We start from the raw sequence: 20,764 nt of genomic DNA on the forward strand, positions 1-20,764 counted from the left end.
GCTAGACACTGCTGGACCCAATGCTGAAATGGGCAATTGAGCTTAATGCATTTGATATCTCATATGAGCCTCGAAAAGCTATCAAGTGACAAGAATTTGCTGATTTCATTGCAGAAATGACGAGGCCGACTTTTGAAAAGAATGTGGCGACTCGCTGAACACTCTATGTAGATGGCTCGTCAACCCAGAACGGGTGTGGAGCCGGCATGATATGTCAATCTCCTGAAGGAGACAAGTATGAGTATGCCATGAGATTCAATTTCCAAACATCCAACAACGAGGCCGAATACGAAGCTTTATTAGCCGGCATAAAAATGTGCAAAGCTGCTGGAGCTCAAGAAATACTTGCCTTCTCTGACTCTCAATTCATTGTGAGTCAAGTAAATGGGGACTATGAGGCCAGAGACCCTAACATGATCAAATATATGCAAGCTGTGCATCAAGAAATAGAACATCTAAAGATATTTGAAGCTAAGCAGATTCCCAGAACGGAGAACAATCAGGACGATGCCCTGTCAAAACTAGCTAGCTCGGCTTCCTGTGATACACCGCGTCACGTGTTCTGGGAAGTAAAAGATAAGCGAAGTATTGAGCAGGAATTGTGCGCTCCTATGGTAGCTATTCTGGATCAGTCGTCAACCTGGATGGACCCTATCATTGCTTACAAAGTGGAAGGTTCGCTTCCGGACGACTCAAGTCTGGCCGCCAAAATACAAAAGAAGAGTTCTTGGTTTGAATTGTGGAATGGAGTTTTGTACAAGAAGTCATTTTCTAGACCCCTCCTGCGGTGTGTCACTCCTGAGAAAGGGAAAGAAATTCTAGATGATTTGCACCAGGGATTATGTAGCTCCCACATTGGAGGACGAGCCTTGGCAGAGAAAGCCTTGCGAACTGGTTATTACTGGCCCACTTTGAGAGAAGACGCCCTAGCCATGGTGCAAAAATGTGACAAGTGCCAACGGTTTGCTCATCTCATCCACAGGCCGACCCACCCTCTCACTCCTATTATGAGTCCCATTCCATATGCCAAGTGCGGAATGGACCTGTTAGGGCCATATACAGCGGCCCCTGGGGGCCGGCGCTATGTGATAGTGGTTGTTGATTACTTTACCAAGTGGGTTGAAGCAGAGGCTCTCAAGAACATAAAGACAAGTGATGTGCGGGCGTTTATCTGGAAAAATATCATGACTCGCTTTGGAATACCGCAAGCTATCGTCTTTGATAATGGGCCTCATTTTAAGACGCCTAAGCTGAAAGAGTGGTTAGCAGACCACGGCATACACAGCTGCTTTGCCTCTGTGGGACGACCTCAAGCCAATGGCCAAGTCGAACCTTTTAACAAGATTATCTCCGAGGGGATCAAGAAGAAACTAGATGAAGCCAAGGGTCTATGGGCCGATGAGCTGCCAAACGTCTTATGGTCCATCCGCACCACGGCTAAGAACTCAACCGGCGAAACCCGATTCCTGCTAGCCTATGGAGCTGAGGCCGTGTTGCCCATAGAAATGTGTGAACCTACATTAAGGGTCATGTTATATGACGAGAATGCCAATTGAAAAATGATGAAGTTGGCCCTTGACTTTTTACCTAAAGTAAGAGGAAATGCAGCATTGAGGCAACAACTGTACAAGATAAGGATGGTGAGGGAGTACAACAAGAAAGTCACCAAAAGAGTGCTCAAAGTAGGAGACTTTGTTCTCCGAAAGATGGAATCTGTGGGACGAGCCAACGAACAGGGTAAACTGACGCCCACTTGGGAGGGACCCTATGAGATCTATGACGAGGTCAGAGATGGAACCTATTGCATTCAGGACATGCAAGGATGACCAATTCTACGCACCTGGAATGCAGACAATCTCAAAAAATACTTTTTCTAAGGTGTATTCTGACTACCTTTTATGAAAGAATCTGTGGTTTAGACAACGGCCGCTAATGGTCCTAATGGAGTAGTAGTCTCCCTTGTAACCGGCTAAATTCGCCTTACAAAGTATAAATAATACTACTCTTGTTTCGTCCTATTTATTACTCTTTACTAACTTACCTAACATATGCATGCAAAAAGCCTAATCGAATAAAGGCCTAAGAAGTGGCCCCAGATTAGCAAAACATTTACAAGCCTAATTGTTTGAAGCCTAAGAAGTGGCCCAGATTAGCATAAACATAGGCTGATCACCTATTAAATTGTAAAAATCGTTCCCGAAAACACGAACGTCTATCTATCCAAGGAAAATAGGTTCATTCCTATATGTCACGGCAACAAACATGCCGCTCCACATTGACGACGGGGGCAAAACCCAAATGAGTCATATGCCGCGGCATCAGACATGCCGCGCCCAATTTGCGACAGGGGCAAACCCCCATACAAATTGTTTTCTTAAAAACGAATATTTTTCGAAGGCAAATAGGTTCATTCCTATATGCCACGGCAACAAACATGCCGCTCCACATTGACAACGGGGGCAAACCCCAAATGAGTCATATGTCGCGGCATCAAACATGTCGCGCCCAATTTGCGACGGGGGCAAACCCCCATACAAATTGTTTTCTTAAAAACGAATATTTTTCGAAGGCAAATAGGTTCATTCCTATATGCCTATTTGCCGCGGCAACAAACATGCCGCTCCACATTGACGACGGGGGCAAACCCCAGATGAGTCATATACCGCGGAATCAAACATGCCGCGCCCAATTTGCGACGGGGGCAAACCCCCATACAAATTGTTTTCTTAAAAACGAATATTATTTTGAAGGCAAATAGGTTCATTCTTATATGCCGCGGCAACAAACATGCCTCTCCACATTGACGACGGGGGCAAACCCCCAAATAATTCATATGCCGCGGCATAAAACATGCCGCGCCCAATTTACGACGGGAGCAAACCCCCATACAACTTGTCATTTTCTTAAAAATGAATATTTTTCTAAGGCAAATAGGATTACTCCTATATGCCGCGGCATCACACATGCCGCGCCCAATTTACGACAGGGGCAAACCCCCATACAACTGGTCGTTTTCTTAAAACTGGATATTTTTCTAAGGCAAATAGGATTACTCCTATATGCCGCGGCATCACACATGCCGCGCCCAATTTACGACGGGGGAAAACCCCCATACAACTGGTCGTTTTCTTAAAAATGAATATTTTCTAAGGGAAATAGGATTACTCCTATATGCCGCGGCATCACACATGCCGCGCCCAATTTACGACAGGGGCAAACCCCCATACAACTGGTCGTTTTCTTAAAAACGAATATTTTTTTAAGGCAAATAGGATTACTCCTATATGCCGCGGCATCACACATGCCGCGCCCAATTTACAACGGGGGCAAACCCCCATACAACTGGTCGTTTTCTTAAAAATGAATATTTTCTAAGGGAAATAGGATTACTCCTATATGCCGCGGCATCACACATGCCGCGCCCAATTTACGACTGGGGCAAACACCCCATACAATTTGTCGTTTTCTTAAAAACGAATATTTTTCGAAGGCAAATAGGTTCATATCTATATGCCGCGGCAACAAACATGCCGCTCCACATTGACGACGGGGGAAAACCCCAAATGAGTCATATGCCGCGGCATCAAACATGCCGCGCCCAATTTGCGACGGGGGCAAACCCCCATACAAATTGTTTTCTTAAAAACGAATATTTTTCGAAGGCAAATAGGTTCATTCCTATATGCCGCGGCAACAAACATGCCGCTCAATATTGACGACGGGGGCAAACCCCAAATGAGTCATATGCCGCGGCATCAAACATGCCGCGCCCAATTTGCGACGGGGGCAAACCCCCATACAAATTGTTTTCTTAAAAACGAATATTTTTCGAAGGCAAATAGGTCCATTCTTATATGCCGCGGCAACAAACATGCCGCTCCACATTGACGACGGGGGCAAACCCCCTAATAATTCATATGCCGCGGCATCAAACATGCCGCGCCCAATTTACGACGGGGGCAAACCCCCATACAACTTGTCGTTTTCTCAAAAATGAATATTTTTCTAAGGCAAATAGGATTACTCCTATATGCCGCGGCAACACACATGCCGCGCCCAATTTACGACGGGGGCAAACCCCCATACAACTGGTCGTTTTCTTAAAAATGAATATTTTTCTAAGGCAAATAGGATTACTCCTATATGCCGCGGCATCACACATGCCGCGCCCAATTTACGACGGGGGCAAACCCCCATACAACTGGTCGTTTTCTTAAAAATGAATATTTTCTAAGGGAAATAAGATTACTCCTATATGCCGCGACGTCACACATGCCGCGCCCAATTTACGACTGGGGCAAACCCCCCATTCAATTCGTCGTTTTCTTAACAACGAATATTTTCTAAGGCAAATAGGATTACTCCTACATGCCGAAACAAAAAAGTAATCCAACTGCAAGAAGCCGCACAATAATCCCCATACCCAAGTTCAGCGGCAATCATACTGCTTGATTGACTTGCGTCAATCAATTAACTAAAATAAACTTGGGCATGGGAGTCTGGTTCAGAGACTTGCACACACCTACTCTAGGGCATAAAATGGACGGCCAATCACACACAAAATAAACAGAGAAGGCGTTTAAAAGTCTAACAGAAAAAGATAACATAAAAAGGTGACGAATCACCACTGGTCTGCGCTCAAAACGGCGCCAAATTCAACAGAAATAAAAAATTATCCAAACAAACGCCCTAGGCATTGAAACACAAATAAAAGTTATTCATTACAGACGCTCTAGGCGCCATAAAAACTGATTTTGATGAAGGGGAGTGGAGGTAAGACTCAGCAGGACGAGCAGCGGCAGAGGCGGAGGTCGACGTGCCCACACCATCTGGACCGTCGACAACAGGCTTTGAGGTTGGCTGAGCTGAAGTCTCCTCCTCCTGAGCCGGTGAGTTCACCTCCTCACTTTCGGCGTCGGAATCCTCAAACACAGGAGGAGGAAGACCTTGTTACTCGGCCTCAATAATTGCACCCTGCTTTTGAATTTGCCGCTCAAACCAGGGGAATGAGAAGTCCTCCATGCAGGCGTCCCAGGCTCGGCGAGTTCTCTCTCTCACCTCCTCCGCAGCCAAATTGGCCTCGGCCTTGACCCAAGAAACCTCGGCTTGAGAAGCCGAGACCATCTCTTCAAGACTGGCCACTTGCTGGCGCAAGCTCGCAGCTTCCTTCACCTTGGCTTCGGCCTCCTGGAGGAATGACTTGGTAGAAAGGGCTTCGGCATTAAGGGTCTCAATAGAAAGAACTTGTTCATTAATTTTGATCAAGCACTGCCTCTTGTCACTCCTCAGGACGGCCAGCTCCTTGCTCTGAGCTTCAATGGTCTCCTGCATCTCCAGCCGAACCTTCTCCACCGTCGCCATGGCATAGTCCCCGGCATTGGTAGCCTAATGCACCTGCCGCTGAAGCTGACTGGTGACGTCAGCTCGCCAGCGTTTAAAGCCCTCGGCCTTAATAAGCAGCTGCAAGAAAAATGTAAGTAAGAAAGAGTAAAAATTTCTAAGTACAGGAATGAAACAAAAAGACGGATGCTTAAATCCAGGAGAACCGCCTGCATAGCCCCGAATTGCGCATCCGCTGCCGGAGGGAACTGCTCCACATATTCCTTCGGCGGCACGGCCTTAATCACCAAATAGATGATCTTAGCCTTATCTCGGGACGAGAAATACCGAGGCGGAGGAATATTGCGGACCTCATCGTCCAGAGCCGCCTGCCGGCCAGAAGCTTTACAAAAAGAAGAGGTGAGAGTCCACAAAAGTACTTGATCAAGAAAACAATTTAACTTGAAGAATTTAGCATTTACCTGGCTCGTCGCCTCCCACATGAGGAGGACGATGAGCTTCTGGATTCTGAGCTGCCTGAGCCGAAGGCTGGTCGTCCTCACCATCAAGGACCTCGACCGGCGTAGGGGAAGCAACCCTCTTGCTGGGACCGGCTCCGCCTCTGGAATCCCCTCTTTTGGTCGAACCCTCTGTAGGAGGATGCTGCCGCAGAGGAGTCACTGCCATAGGAACGACTTCCACTGGAGAATCAGACGACTTCTCTGGCAAGTCCTCCCTCTTAGGACGCCTGATCCCCGCCTTGACCTTGGGACGTATCCCTGCCATGGAAGCGTCCTTGTCCTCGGCTTTGCGCTTAGGGCCGGCCGAACCTTTCTCGCCCTTCTGAAATATTAGAAGAGGAAAGATATAAAAAAAACAACAACAAAAAAAAATGACTGAGTAAAATAATAATAAGAAATATATAGGCAACTCACTCTTGCCGGAGCACCTCCGCCAATCCCTTTCAGCTTCTGGTCAACCATCTGGGTTAACCACTCCTTGGTGCTAATAACCCCCTTCTCTTGAGGCGGAAGCTTGGACATGGCGACGGCTGGAAAAGGAGATTTTTTATAGAAGTTAGTAAGCAAGTAACATCCAATACACAAAAGCAGTAATGCCATGATACCTTGGTCCAACCCATGGTCTAGGCCAGCCGCTGCCAGGAACACAGGGTCCCTGAGCTGAGCACATGACGGAAGCCAAGACAAGGGAATGTTCAAGTTCTTGGTCTGTGCCGTCACGGCCTCAGCCTGGAAATGGACCGTGATCTGATCCCATTCATGTGCCGTTAAGGCCGGCAATTCCTCGTTTCCCCCTGGAAAGCGAGGTTCTAACTGCCAACGGCTAAATTTTAGCTTCGCCTCCTCGTCGGCGGTCCACATCACCACCCACCTCATTCTCCAGAAGTGGTGTTTTGACGGCTTGTCAAAAGTGGTAGCATACTCCCCCTTGTTAGCTAATTGGAACCAACCTTCGGCTCCCTTTACTTTCTGAAAACGCACCAACCTTAGGAATGCATTAAACGACGGCCTCAGGCCCAACAGCTCACACTTTGCGACGTACCCAAGTACGTTTGTCCAAGAATTGGGTGACAATTGGCAGAGGCCAATGCCGAACCCATCCAATACTTCCTCCACAAAAGGATGGACCGGGAACCGTAAACCACTTTGAAAGGCTCCAGCATACACAGGAAATTCACCTGGGCCCACGTCAAAAATGGTGGACGCCTCACTCTCACGAAATCTCATTTCATAGCCAGGGCCAGTATTCATGCCAGCGGCATAATTTTCCTTATGTCTCTCCAGCCATTTTAACCACTTCGGGTCAGCCCCAATATGACCCGTGTCAATTTGAGCATTCTCACCCTGGACGCCTCCAGCAACAACCTAAGGCACTCCAGCCGCCTCCTCTTCAACTTCTTCACCCATAGCCTCGCCACCGCTCTCATCTGGTTCCGACTCATCGAACAAGGCGGCGGGCTGTTTCGATGGACCAGCTTCCATCTCTTCCATCCAAAACTCATCAAAGTAAGTACCTCCTTGACGAGCACTGCTAGCCTCACCTGGGGGAGTCCGGCTTATTTCCCCTTCCGGCACTTTGATGGATCTCCCTCCCGAGAAAGAAGGGTCCATCTGCTGACCTTTAAGCCGCAAGTCAGCGATGTTTGCCGTCTTTTTCGTCCTCGCCATCGTGTCCTGCATAAAGACGCAATGGGAGGCCGAACTTAACAACGGGCTTAAAAAATGTGGGATATTGGTGCGGCGCAGATCAGACCACCATACGCAGAAGTTCCAACCTTAACGGCTCAAGAACCGCATACCATCGTTCCAAAAGGAAAAGAAAAATGGACGATGCCAACACTGACAAATAACAAAAAATGCAAGAAATAACTAACATACTGTAATTAGGTGCTTACCTCAAAAATAACGGAGAGGATGGCGTCAAAGGTAAGCGTCACGAAAAGGAGACGAAGGGCTCGTACAGTCTTTCCTTCGTCTTAGGATATGGGCCGAATAGAAGACTGCGTCTGAAATCTCTGTAGATTCTCTCCTAGAAAAGCACAGAGGTGAATTTTGTAAAGTGAAAAATGAAAAATTTTACCCCCCTCACTTATATATAGGGAGGACAGAATAGGAAAAGTCGCCACGTGGCGCACTCTCCCTGGTTCAAAGAATCTGATCAGGAGATCAGCGATCAAGAACGGGCATCAGGTAGGCCATCTTACCTTAATACCCTTCTTGAGGGGCAAATGATGTGGGTAAAAATACCCCACCTACGTGGCATCAACGTCACGCGACACGTGGCTCCCGATCACTGGTCAGCCGCATATCTTGGCTGCCACCCAAGAATCAGCCTATGCTGATGAAAGAGTCCCTTTTGAGGCCCATGGCCCATAAGGAATGTTGTGATAGTGATACATGTCATTATCTAATAAACTAGCCAATCATGTGACATGATTCTAGGGTTTTCCCCTAAAAGGGGGAGACTATAAATACCTCCAATTCCCAAGAAATGGACACACAATTCTACATAGAGAAACATGCTACTACTTACCTTTAATGCTTTCTGTTCATTAATTACATCTTCCTAAAAACCCGTCTCTTACTTAAGCATCGGAGGGAATATTCCTACGGAAATATTCTTGTTTTGTAGGTACGCCGCCGACGTGGACTGGACTCGACACTACGTGGAACCTGATACCTCCTCGTCATCATACAAAGGAAAAACTCCCACAACAACAACAATCATAATAATAATAATAATAATAATAATAATAATAATAATAATAATAATAATAATAATAATAATAATAATAATAATAATAATAATAATAATAAAAATAATAATGCAGGGCCTTTGGTTATGGCTTTATTCCGTTCTCTTTCTATTCTTTGGGGGAGATGGATAAGGATGTTGTTGCGTTGCTGAAGCGGATTCAGAAGTTTTCTAGGACGCAGGACATTGGGGCTCGTGCTGCTGCTCATATTTTCACCAGGATAGGTTTTGCTATAGCTAGAGGAGTGGGGGCCCGAATTGTATTTCGGCTTCCCACTAATTATTTGTAAAATGTTTGACTTTGTTGGCATTTGATTTGTTGGCTCAGCGCACTTTTGATGAGGCTCTTCGATCTTCCTTGGAGCGTATTTTAACTGCTTCGGGGTCTGGCTTTGGCGATTGGCAGTGGCGTCTTACCACCTTACCTTTTTCTTTTGGCGGACTTGGTGTTTATTCCGCAGGTGATGTTCGTCATTATGCTTTTCTTGGTTCTCGAATGCAGTCTTTTAGTTTGCAGACAAAGCTTTTACAGCATGCTGGTATTGTTGGTCGTGGTCGAGTATTTGAGGATGCGTTGAGTCTATTTAGTAGAACGGTGGAGTATGACATTCTGAGTAACCCTAGTGAGGTCGCTGCCCCTAAACTCATGAAGAAATTGGCAGATATATACTTCACAAAGGTTACTGCATCTGCAGAATCCACCTTCTCTTTATCTTCTCCACAGTCGGCGTTGTGGAAATCGCAGCAGGGAGATCACACCTCCGCTTGGCTTCGTGTGATCTGTTAGGTTATGATTCATATGACAAAACATAAATCATGCGAAAAAACCATAAAGCCAGGAAAGCATATTATTTACACATAATCATTTAGCATAGTTTAGATGCATACACTTTGTTGCGTGCCCTCCCTAGCTGCGCCCGAACCGAACAAGAACAAGTCTTTAGCACTCCAAGTGTCGTCCCTCCGTAGATAGTCCATAGTACGTCCGGATCCGCCTCAAGATTGACCAACTAGAATCGCCCTTAAGGTACTACGATTTTCGGCTAGGTTAGTGCAAGTGTATGGCTGAATTTTTCTTTCAAAAACTTACCTTTTGAATACTTCAATTGTATTTATAAATTATGACCCTAGGCTCCTATTTATAGAGGTATGGAAAAGGAATTATAATCCTACTAGGATTTGGATTTATTAATTAGAATCCAACTGGAACTCTAAATAATAAATATAATCTTATTAGGATTAGGATTTAATCAATATGTAGAATCCCGATAGCTTTAGGATTCGTACAGGAACACAAACACTTACGCACGCACGAGCCGCACGCCCATGTGCAAGCCTCGCGGCCCACGCACGGCGCACATCCCCTTTGCCCGCAACCCATTATGCGCGCGCGCCAAGGCTTGGTTGGGCCTGGCCTTGCGCTGGGCCTGGTCGAGCTTGGCGTGTGTTTGTTGCATGTGGCTTGCTGGGCGACGGCCTGGCTTCGTGCTGGGCCTTCGTCTAGCAAGCCTCGTCCGATGCTAATTCGTACGATACGGTTCCGATTAAATTCCCGATTCCGGAATTCATTTCCGATACGAACAATATTTAATATTTCCGATTCCGGAATTAATTTCCGTTTCGAACAAATATTTAATATTTCCGTTTCCGGAATTATTTTCCGATTTCGATAATATTTCCGATTCTGACAATATTTCCGTTTCCGGCAATATTTCCGATTCCGGCAATATTTCCATTTCCGATAATATTTCCCGATACGTACCATATTTCCGTTTCCGGCAACATCTACGACTTGGATAATATTTATATTTCCGTTTCCGGCAATATCATCGTTTCCGGAGTATTCATTTCTTGCTTGTGACGATCTCAGCTCCCACTGAAACCAAGATCCTTCGATTCCGAATATCCATAGATGGAGTATTTAATGCCATTAAATACTTGATCCGTTTACGTACTATTTGTGTGACCCTACGGGTTCAGTCAAGAGTAAGTTGTGGATTAATATCATTAATTCCACTTGAACTGAAGCGGCCTCTAGCTAGGCATTCAGCGCACTTGATCTCACTGAATTATTAACTTGTTAATTAATACTGAACCGCATTTGTTAGACTTAACATTGAATGCATACTTGGACCAAGGGCACTATTTCCTTCAGTCTCCCACTTGTCCTTAGGGACAAGTGTGCATTACCTAATTCCTTTGTCGCTCGATGCTTGCTCTTGAACATAAGGTAAGAGTTGTCATCCTTATTATGTCCAGAGGTGTTTCTCAGTTTTAGAGTTCAACTGATCAAATAAACAGATAATCATAGCCTATGATTCATCCGAGCACGGCCATGCATTTTACAGTTTCTAGCTCTCCGAGTGGCCTTGTACAACTTTTAAGCATCTCATCCCGATTTATGGGAGGACAATCCTAATCTTGCGATCTTGAGATTAGACTTCGTTTGATAGGTGATTACCTGAGCGTTGCCTTTATAGCCTCCTTTTACGGTGCGCCAGTTGGTCAACGGCAAAGTAACCAGTTCTCAAACAAGTAATCTCAAATCACTCAGGTATTGAGGATTTAGTGTCTAATAATTTTAATGAAATTTACTTATGACTGATTTTCATCTCTTACAGTAAAGTTTCATAGGTCTGTCCGATACTAGTCTTCCCAAAGTAAGTATCTATGCAAATGATTATGACATTGCCATGTCCACATAGTTCAAGAAACAGAACTACTAGTCATCTTGCATTCTAGTCGTCTAACGTTTTCTATGCGTCCAATTTTATAGAAAACTCCAACCAGGGACCATTTTCAACCTTTGACATTCAAGTTCACTTGATAGACATTTCTTAGTCACAGGACTGGTCCTGACAGTCTATCTTGAATATATCGTCAAATTGAAGGGACTCATCATTTAATACTAAACCAAGATTAAATGGAATATGAAAATACATTTCATATATGATAAATGTTCAACCCCAATGTTTTACAACCATGGGCCTCAAACCCATCTTTAAAACAGTTCATGGAATTCAAAGCTATGCTTGATTTCCAGTGCCACAATGTGAGTGTTGTTTCTCACTTGTTGCATAGGTTTAGTTATCATGCTTTGCCAATCTTAATATCCTTTTCATCGAATGTCTTCGAGATATGATGATAAGATCTTTTGAGTTTGTTTATTATGTGATCTAGTCTTTCTTACTTCGATAGTGGTTCTACGCATTTTGCAATGAAGAACCATCAAGTCAGCAGACAGGTGATCTACACAAGTTCAGTGAAGAACTCTTTAAAACAACCCTGTTTTATTGCTTCTTAGACAATAAGTACTTTTACTTCAACTGTTTAGGTTGCTAGTGATGCTTTGTTTGGATTTACTTATCCAAGCAGTTCACAGATATGCGGAAGACTTTCCAACTATATCTTGGAACATAGAAATTATTATTTTTAATTTCCCACGCAACAACTCATGGTCTCCAATCCATGTTGCCATTTTAAAACACGATGCTTTTTAGCTCGTCCTTGTCAATGGTTAACTCCAAAGGGATCTTTCTTGATCCTTTGCCAGTGTTTATGCGTGTAGCATCAATATTTAGCATATCTTTATTTCCTTGAATCAAGAACTAATCTTATGTACTTCTTCAAGTACCATAAGTATTCTTGATCTCAATCTAGTTGATCTTCACTTAGATCAATAGAGATTGGTATATGTTCGTCATGCCTAAAGTCATACGATACGTTTTTGGCGATCCTCATATTATATCATACATGATAAATTCTTTTGCAGAATAATTCATGTAACTTTAGCTCATATAGTTTCAGTAGATACTAAATCCAGCTAAATTCATTGACATATAATATAGGTGAAGAATCTCATTAGATTCTTTGATGTTTAACTTAGTAAATGCTTATACATAGTTCAAACATTCTTTACTTAGATTTATTCACATGGGTCGAATATCTCCGATGGAGTCTTTCGTGATTGATTTAGTAAATGCCATTACTAATCTAAAACAATATTATAAGATCTTTGAAAATAGATCTTAATACCCATCATGTACTAAGTTTCGCCTTGGTCCGTCATTGATGAACAATTTCAAATCTAAGTCATTAGCATTTGAATGTTATTTCACAATAGAGAGATATGTGTGTGATACACATAGGACCAATTAAGTTTATGTACTCCCACTAAACTTCTTATATATCTATAAGAATCATGTACATTTTATGAAACTAAAATACTTATTAGCTTCACTAAAATACAATTCCAATTCCCAATTGCTTGCTTAAATCTATACTTAGATTTCATAAGCTAGCTTTCCTTTCAAGCATTATTTGGATCCATAAATCCTATGACATGCCATGTACATAGTTTCTTCCAACATTTGATTGAGGAATATGTTTTATCATCCAATTGCCATATGTACCAATATGCAATCATTGCTTGATTTATAGACTTGAGCATTACGATTATGCATGAGGTTTCAACACAATCCATGCCATGAATTTTCTTGTAACCTTTAGCAACTAATCTAGCTTTGTGTGTGAACACAACTCCATGTTTGATGGTTTTTATCCTTAAAACCAATTTTCAACCAACAGGTGTTAACCTATTCTTGCAAATCAACAAAATTTCAATTTTGTCATCAAAACATTGGTTATGTTTTATGGCCTTTAACCAATTAAACATATAGTCTATATATGGCCTCTAACCATTTTAGGGAATCTATATTTCGTCATAGCTTTCTTACAAGTCATAAACTCATTAATCTTTGTGATAATAGTTTAACTGCAAGTTGTAGGTTTCTTCACTATCTAATAGAAGAATCGCATAGTTCCAGTGACTTGAACTCTATGCCTACTTGGGTATAGAACATAAAACAATAGAATATCAATAGCCACTTAAAAGTCCTTTGAATATTCTGTTCTCCTTGAAGCACTTGTAAAGTCTTCTAAGAGATGTCTATTCTTTAAAAGCCACTTCTAAAGTCCTTAAAGAATAAGTTCGGATTTTCTGAAGCACTTCGAAAAGCCTCCGGAATGTCCGTTTATGTTTGTTGTTCGCCTCGAAGACTTTCGAGGTCTATTTTCTCCCACTTGTCATTTTGGAAACGAATCTCCAAAAGGACATTATTTCGAGCAAACAAACATTATGTTCTCAAAAATTCGTGGTAGAAACAATACCCTTGTGTCTTATTTAAATAAATCACAATGAAACATATATCTATATTTGGGCCTTAGTTTGTCGAATGACAAACACTAAGCTCCCACTGAGTTTTGCAACTCTCTAGATATATTTTATGAAAAGTTATTCTGAAATTATTTTTCAATAGCTTTGACGAATTTGGTTTAGTTTGGTGGTAGTTGAGCATTTTGTTTTAGAAATTATAGGAAAAGTCTTTATGATTCATCATTAATCGAATCAAGTACTAATTGACTTCGATTATTCCAACTAAGATATGCCATATCTTATGGACCTAGATTGTGAAATTACAACACACAATCATTGATGATCATATTTGGTCTCAAGTAATCATCAACATGATCTAACCTAGATCTTTATGATTTCTTGCCAAGTGGATTTTATACTTCTGAATCTTTGAACTAGCCAAACAGATTCAACTTATATCACATTTGAGTAAATAAACCTATATTCACTCAAATCTATGTGAAATAATAAAGTCATAAAATCTTTCTTTAGCTTTGAACTCTATTGTCTAGGCGTTCTAACAATAGTTCATATCTTTTGTTACTTTCAACAAGTATGACTAGTTGTCTTAAATTGATCTAGAAATCAATCAACTTTCAAAAGTCCATCAAAATAGAGCTTTTGAAAGTTAACTTGTTGATATGGTCTAAGCAACAATGCTAAAGGTTAGTGGAACTTAAATCAAGAGATTGATTTGAACCTAGTAAAGTTTTATTGTTAAAGAGTTGTTTGTTTTTAATCAAGCATATTGACTCAACCCGTAAATGACCATTTCATTCAAATAAACAAACAAACAAGCTGTGTTTTCGTTCTTCTGAATGTGAGTCTTTCTGTGTTTGAAGCAGAAATTTAGGTATGTTGATTATGGAACAAAATAGCCATTAAGTTCCAGCCTTTGAAAGGACTTAAAACAAACTAGATGACCCTACAACTAATGTAGCATTGCTATGCTTCATTTCCCACTTGTAGGTCATTAGTGTATCCTAGCTTCCATTGTTTGAGTTATTACCGAAGTAAGAACCTCAAGCGGTATATGATACCAAGGAAGTTTGATTGCTAGGTCACTTCTCTTTAAACATAAACTTATAGGTAGAAACGAAATCGTAAAATTTCTTTCATTTGTTCCTTATTTTCCTATTTCTTGTACCCTTTCTTATAGTCTTAAGAATTGAATTCTTTAGTGTTGACTTTTATACATTGTTTAGACATGTCCAATGTCACTCCAACAAAGTTCTTACCATTTTAATTTATGTTGAATATTTTGTTTCAACTAGATGATCTTACCAGAAGCTTCTAAAGTTCTCTAAGCATCGATCTATTCGAATGTCTAGGGACTAGACTCATTCGAGAAATAAATGGACAAAGATTTTAGGTTGTTAACCATTGGTAAAGCTGAGCGTTTAAACTCAATGCTTTATGATCTCAAAACTACATTGTATTTTGAATCCACAAGCACCAATCGGTTCGCCATTCGATTTTGATATTCGAAAACAACCATAAAATCCGCTAAAAGAAACGTACATTTTAAATCGCTCATTTTCTCTCATTTCCGTGAATCGTTCTTGGAATCATTACCAATCGAGGAAATTTACTGTTACCTTTCTAAAAGGATTTACCGCAGTGCAAGATATTTAATTATAAACAATAATTAAAACATACATTGAAGCATGCAAAGTCTAAACATTTATCATGAATAATAACTTGAAAATTAAAGCAATCATGCAATTCAAACAAGTTATTAGCATTTTATTCGATTTTATTGTTCCGGCAGGTGTGAATAAAATGATTCCAAGACCCTAAAATCCATTGAAGAATTAAGCACATTATGTATTTACACTCAATTCTAAAATCTTTTAGGTAAGCAAAAGCCTTTTGCTAATAGTCTAGAAACTACTCTTGGTTGATAGGTACATCTAAGAACTTATTAGGAAAACCTATCGATTTTGCCACGACATAAAAGCACTCCTTACTTATATCATTGAGTTTCACCAAAACTAACATGTACTCACAATTATTTGTGTACCTTACCCCTTTAGTATCGATAAGTAACACCTCGCTATGGCGGAAAACTATTACTAAGATCGATGAAAAAAGGATATCCAAGTAAGTGTTATTTTGGCATGGCACCTTTTAACTCAATTTTTAAGTTTGGAACTTAAAGCTCTTACTATGTTGGTTAGATTTTAAGTGAACTAAAATCCTTAATCATGCAACATAATCAAGCCACAATCTCATGCATATTTAAGACATATTTAAAAGCAATAAATAACTTAAAACATGCATAAGATAAATGTGATCTAGTATGGCCCGGCTTCATCTTGAAGCTTCAACTTCAAAGTCCGTCTTGAAAATCTCCGTGGGAGGCGCCATTTTCTTCAAATAGGATAAGCTATAATTAAACTAATTACAACTATTTGATGGTACGCAGACCATATTTGAATTGAAAAACAATTTTGGTACTTTAGACCAATTACATTCAAATTAATGGTACGCAGACCATATTTTCTATCCTATTTGGGCCATACTAGTCACTTCATAACCTGCAAAACAGTACATATACAATATATACCATTCACCCATTCATTATCATGAATGGCCCACATAGCTGGTTAGTAAAACACGTTATGCATCACATAAATATTTGCAGCAATTAATCAAGGGCACCAATAATCTACCAATTATTCAGTCCTTATTAATTCTAATCAAGTTGTTTAACCTTAAGGGATTTGTAGACCTAATCAAGAGTTTATGACTAAAAATGCTCCCACTTAAACCAATAAATTCATATGCTTTACTAATTTTAATCATAAAAATGTATTTCTAGTCTAACCGGAAACATACAAATTTAATTAAAATTTAAAGCTCATATAAATTTATAATCGAATCCATTAATTTAATTTATTTCAGTTGAATTAAACGAATTTAAATTAATTCAAGATTTAACTTTAGTAAAATAATTAGTATAAATAAAATTTATAATAATTATAATATTCAAAATTAAATCCAAGAAAACAATTTAAATTTCGAACTTTAAAATTAATTAAAATCGTTTCCGAACTGAAAATTAAAATTAAAATCAAAACGTACCAATCGTCGCAAGACGAGGCACTTTGGGCTTGCGCCCAAGCCCCATCAAGCTACGAGGCAGCGCGCCCCGCTCGATTGATCGTAGCACAAAGCATACACAGCCAAACGCCACAGCTGGCCACGCTGCGCGCAACCTTGTGTTGTGTCGCGTGTTGCTGCGCAGGCCAGCGCGCGGCGAGCAAGGGATCGCTCCCTGCTCGCGCGTTCTGCTTGCTGGCTGGGCGAGCCAGGCGCGCTGTGGCGCGGCAGCATCGCTGCCCACACGCGTCTTGCTCGTCGCTCGTGCCTTGCATCGTCACCCTCGTCCATCGTATAGCACATACGGCACACACGCACAGGCTCCCTTGCCTCGTGCGCGTGCCATGCGCTATGTTGCTCGTTGCATTCGTACCGCACGGGCGACGAGCTCCCTTGCTCGTCGTCGCGTGCCCGCACTATACAACACCCCTTAAGGGTAACACGTAGCTTCCATTGCTTTGTGCGTGCAACATTAATGAGCGTTTTCATAAAAATTTAAAATTTTTAATTCAAAATTAATGACAAATTAATAAAACATATTAATTTCATAATTTTAGGGCGAAAAATCGAAAATTTATTAATCAATTAATTTCCGATTAACATGGATTCAAATCTAGGTCATAAAAATTAAAAATTTAACATAAATTAACAATTTTTATGGTGGATTTTAATCATAGATACCTAATTAAACTATTAATTAATTATGAAAATCAAATTAATTCTAAATTATTCGAATTTCAACAAATTAATCATAATTACAAATTAGGTTGTATAATTAACAAGGCTAGGCATTCAAACTTGTTAAACATATACTGTAGGTCAATCAAAAATTCAAGATTTATCAACAAGAATCGCAAATACTTAATTTAACATATTAAATTTACAAACTTTTGCGTTCGAAAAACTAAAACCTCCGAAAAGTCATAGTTAGGCTTCGAATTTGGGAATTCTGGGTTCGGCCGAAAAATACTATTTGTGTCAAAAATTTAGAATGCCTTTTACATGCGGAATTGACACTAAAATCACTCGATTTGGATGAGTAACGAAGAAACTGCCGAAAAACTGCGTACATATAATTAAATAAACGCAATTTGCAATTAATTAACAATTACGAAAATTAATCACCCCTTTTAATTCCTTGCAAATTTGTGAAATTTAACCATGTTTATGCAATTTAGATTATGAAAATAATAAGAGGCTCGTGATACCACTGTTAGGTTATGATTCATATGACAAAACATAAATCATGCGGAAAAACCATAAAGCCAGGAAAGCATATTATTTACACATAATCATTTAGCATAGTTTAGATGCATACACTTTGTTGCGTGCCCTCCCTAGCTGCGCCCGAACCGAACAAGAACAAGTCTTTAGGACTCCAAGTGTCGTCCCTCCGTAGATAGTCCACAGTACGTCCGGACCCGCCTCAAGATTGACCAACTAGAATCGCCCTTAAGGTACTAGGATTTTCGGCTAGGTTAGTGCAAGTGTATGACTGAATTTTTCTTTGAAAAACTTACCTTTTGAATACTTCAATTGTATCTATAAATTATGACCCTAGGCTCCTATTTATAGAGGTATGGAAAAGGAATTATAATCCTACTAGGATTTGGATTTATTAATTAGAATCCAACTTGAACTCTAAATAATAAATATAATCTTATTAGGATTAGGATTTAATCAATATGTAGAATCCCGATAGCTTTAGGATTCGTACAGGAACACAAACACTTACGCACGCACGAGCCGCACGCCCATGCGCAAGCCTCGCGGCCCACGCACGGCGCACAGCCCCTTTGCCCGCAGCCCATTATGCGCGCGCGCCAAGGCTTGGCTGGGCCTGGCCTTGCGCTGGGCCTGGTCGAGCTTGGCGTGTGTTTGTTGCATGTGGCTTGCTGGGCGACGGCCTGGCTTCGTGCTGGGCCTTCGTCTAGCAAGCCTCGTTCGATGCTAATTCGTACGATACGCTTCCGATGAAATTCTCGATTCCGGAATTCATTTCCGATACGAACAATATTTAATATTTCCGATTCCGAAATTAATTTCCGTTTCGATCAAATATTTAATATTTCCGTTTCCGGAATTATTTTCCGATTTCGATAATATTTCCGATTCTGACAATATTTCCGTTTCCGGCAATATTTCCGATTCCGGCAATATTTCCATTTCCGATAATATTTTCCGATACGTACCATGTTTCCGTTTCCGGCAACATCTACGACTTGGATAATATTTATATTTCCGATACGATCCATATTTCCGTTTCCGGCAATATCATCGTTTCCGGAGTATTCATTTCTTGCTTGTGACGATCTCAGCCCCCACTGAAACCAAGATCTGTCGATTCCGAATATCCATAGATGGAGTATTTAATACCATTAAATACTTGATTCGTTTACGTACTATTTGTGTGACCCTACGGGTTCAGTCAAGAGTAAGTTGTGGATTAATATCATTAATTCCACTTGAACTGAAGCGGCCTCTAGCTAGGCATTCAGCGTGCAGTCAAGAGTAAACAAGTTAATAATTCAGTGAGATCAAGTTTGCTGAATGCCTAGCTAGAGGCCGCTTCAGTTCAAGTGGAATTATTAATATTAATCCACAGCTTACTCTTGATTGAACCTGTAGGGTCACACAAATAGTACGTGAACGGATCAAGTATTTAAGTGAATTAAATACTCTATTTATGAATATTCGGAAACGACAGATCTCGGTTCCAGTGGGAGCTGAAATCGTCAAAAGGAAAAATATGAATACTCCGAAAATAATGATATTGCCGGAAACGGAAATATGGATCATAACGGAAATATAAATATCGTCCAAGTCGTAGATGTTGCCGGAAACGGAAACATGGTACGTATCAGAAAAAATTATCGGAAATAGAAATATTGCCGGAATCGAAAATATTACCGGAAACGGAAATATTACCGGGATCAGAAATATTGTCAGAATCAGAAATAAATTCTGGAATCGGATATATTAAATATTTGTTCGAATCGGAAATAAATTTCGGAATCGGAAATATTAAATATTGTTAGAATCGGAAAACGAATCGGAAGCGCGTCGTACGAAACGATCAACGGACGAGTTTGCTAGACGCAAGGCCCAACACGAAGCCAGGCCCGCGCCTAGCCCGCGCGCAAGCGAGCAGCAAGGCAAGCCCAGCGCAAGCGAGCAAGGCAGGCCCAGCAGCAGCGCACACGATGGGTCGCGTGCTGCCAGCGCCCAGCCTTGGGACGATCCCTGCACCAGCGCCCCTTGTGGGCTGCGTGGCTACGATGCTACGTACGACCGGGTCCTTGGTCGTTTAGGATTGCTTACTTAATCGTTTTCCTAATTCTACTCGATTTGAATGTTTTGTTAAATTTGAAACACTTAGGTGTTTGATTAAACATTAAATTCTAATGGATTAATTTAACTAGAATCCTAATGGATTTAGTTATTTGAGTCATAGTAGAAATCTGAGTCCGTTTTTTCCACCCTATAAATACATGGTTCATAATCACAATTTATATACAACAATTCAATAAGTATTCACATATATTAAGTTCAAGTGGGAATTTAATAATTTGCCTAAGTTAATAATTAACCTTTCCGAATAAACATAATACCTTAGAGAATATCCTAGTTGGTTGAATCTAAGGCGGATCCGAACGTGTTGTGGACTATCTACGGAGGGGCGACATTTGGAGTCCTAAACTTGTTCTTTTCGGTTCGGGAGCAGCTAAGGAAGGCACGCATCACATGTATGTACCCTAAATTATGCTAATTAACTATGTGGCAATTAATTTGGATTCCTGGCTTTATGGTTTTTCCGCATGAAATATATTATTTATATTTGTCATAACCTAAGAGTGGTATCACAAGCCT

The 20,764-nt window shown here is 40.9% G+C and overlaps 1 protein-coding gene across 1 annotated transcript; it reads left to right on the forward strand.

The window, feature by feature from the left end:
* Nucleotides 1-206: 206 nt before the first annotated feature.
* Nucleotides 207-1,556, forward strand: LOC110776010 (uncharacterized). The gene is made up of 2 exons (XM_021980593.2): nt 207-1,157; nt 1,242-1,556. The coding sequence occupies exons 1-2, from the start codon at nt 207-209 to the stop codon at nt 1,554-1,556; spliced, it is 1,266 nt and encodes a 421-aa protein (XP_021836285.2).
* The last annotated feature ends 19,208 nt before the right edge of the window (nt 1,557-20,764 follow it).

The sequence above is a fragment of the Spinacia oleracea genome, chromosome 6 (genome assembly GCF_020520425.1).
Source record: "Spinacia oleracea cultivar Varoflay chromosome 6, BTI_SOV_V1, whole genome shotgun sequence".
NCBI lineage: Eukaryota > Viridiplantae > Streptophyta > Magnoliopsida > Caryophyllales > Amaranthaceae > Spinacia > Spinacia oleracea.

Coding starts and splice junctions, on each gene's coding strand:
- LOC110776010 (XM_021980593.2), top strand. CDS start 207: ATGATATGTCAATCTCCTGAAGGAGACAAGTATGAGTATGCCATGAGA. Junction 1,158..1,241: donor AGAACATAAAGACAAGTGAT/GTGCGGGCGTTT, acceptor CCTCATTTTAAG/ACGCCTAAGCTGAAAGAGTG.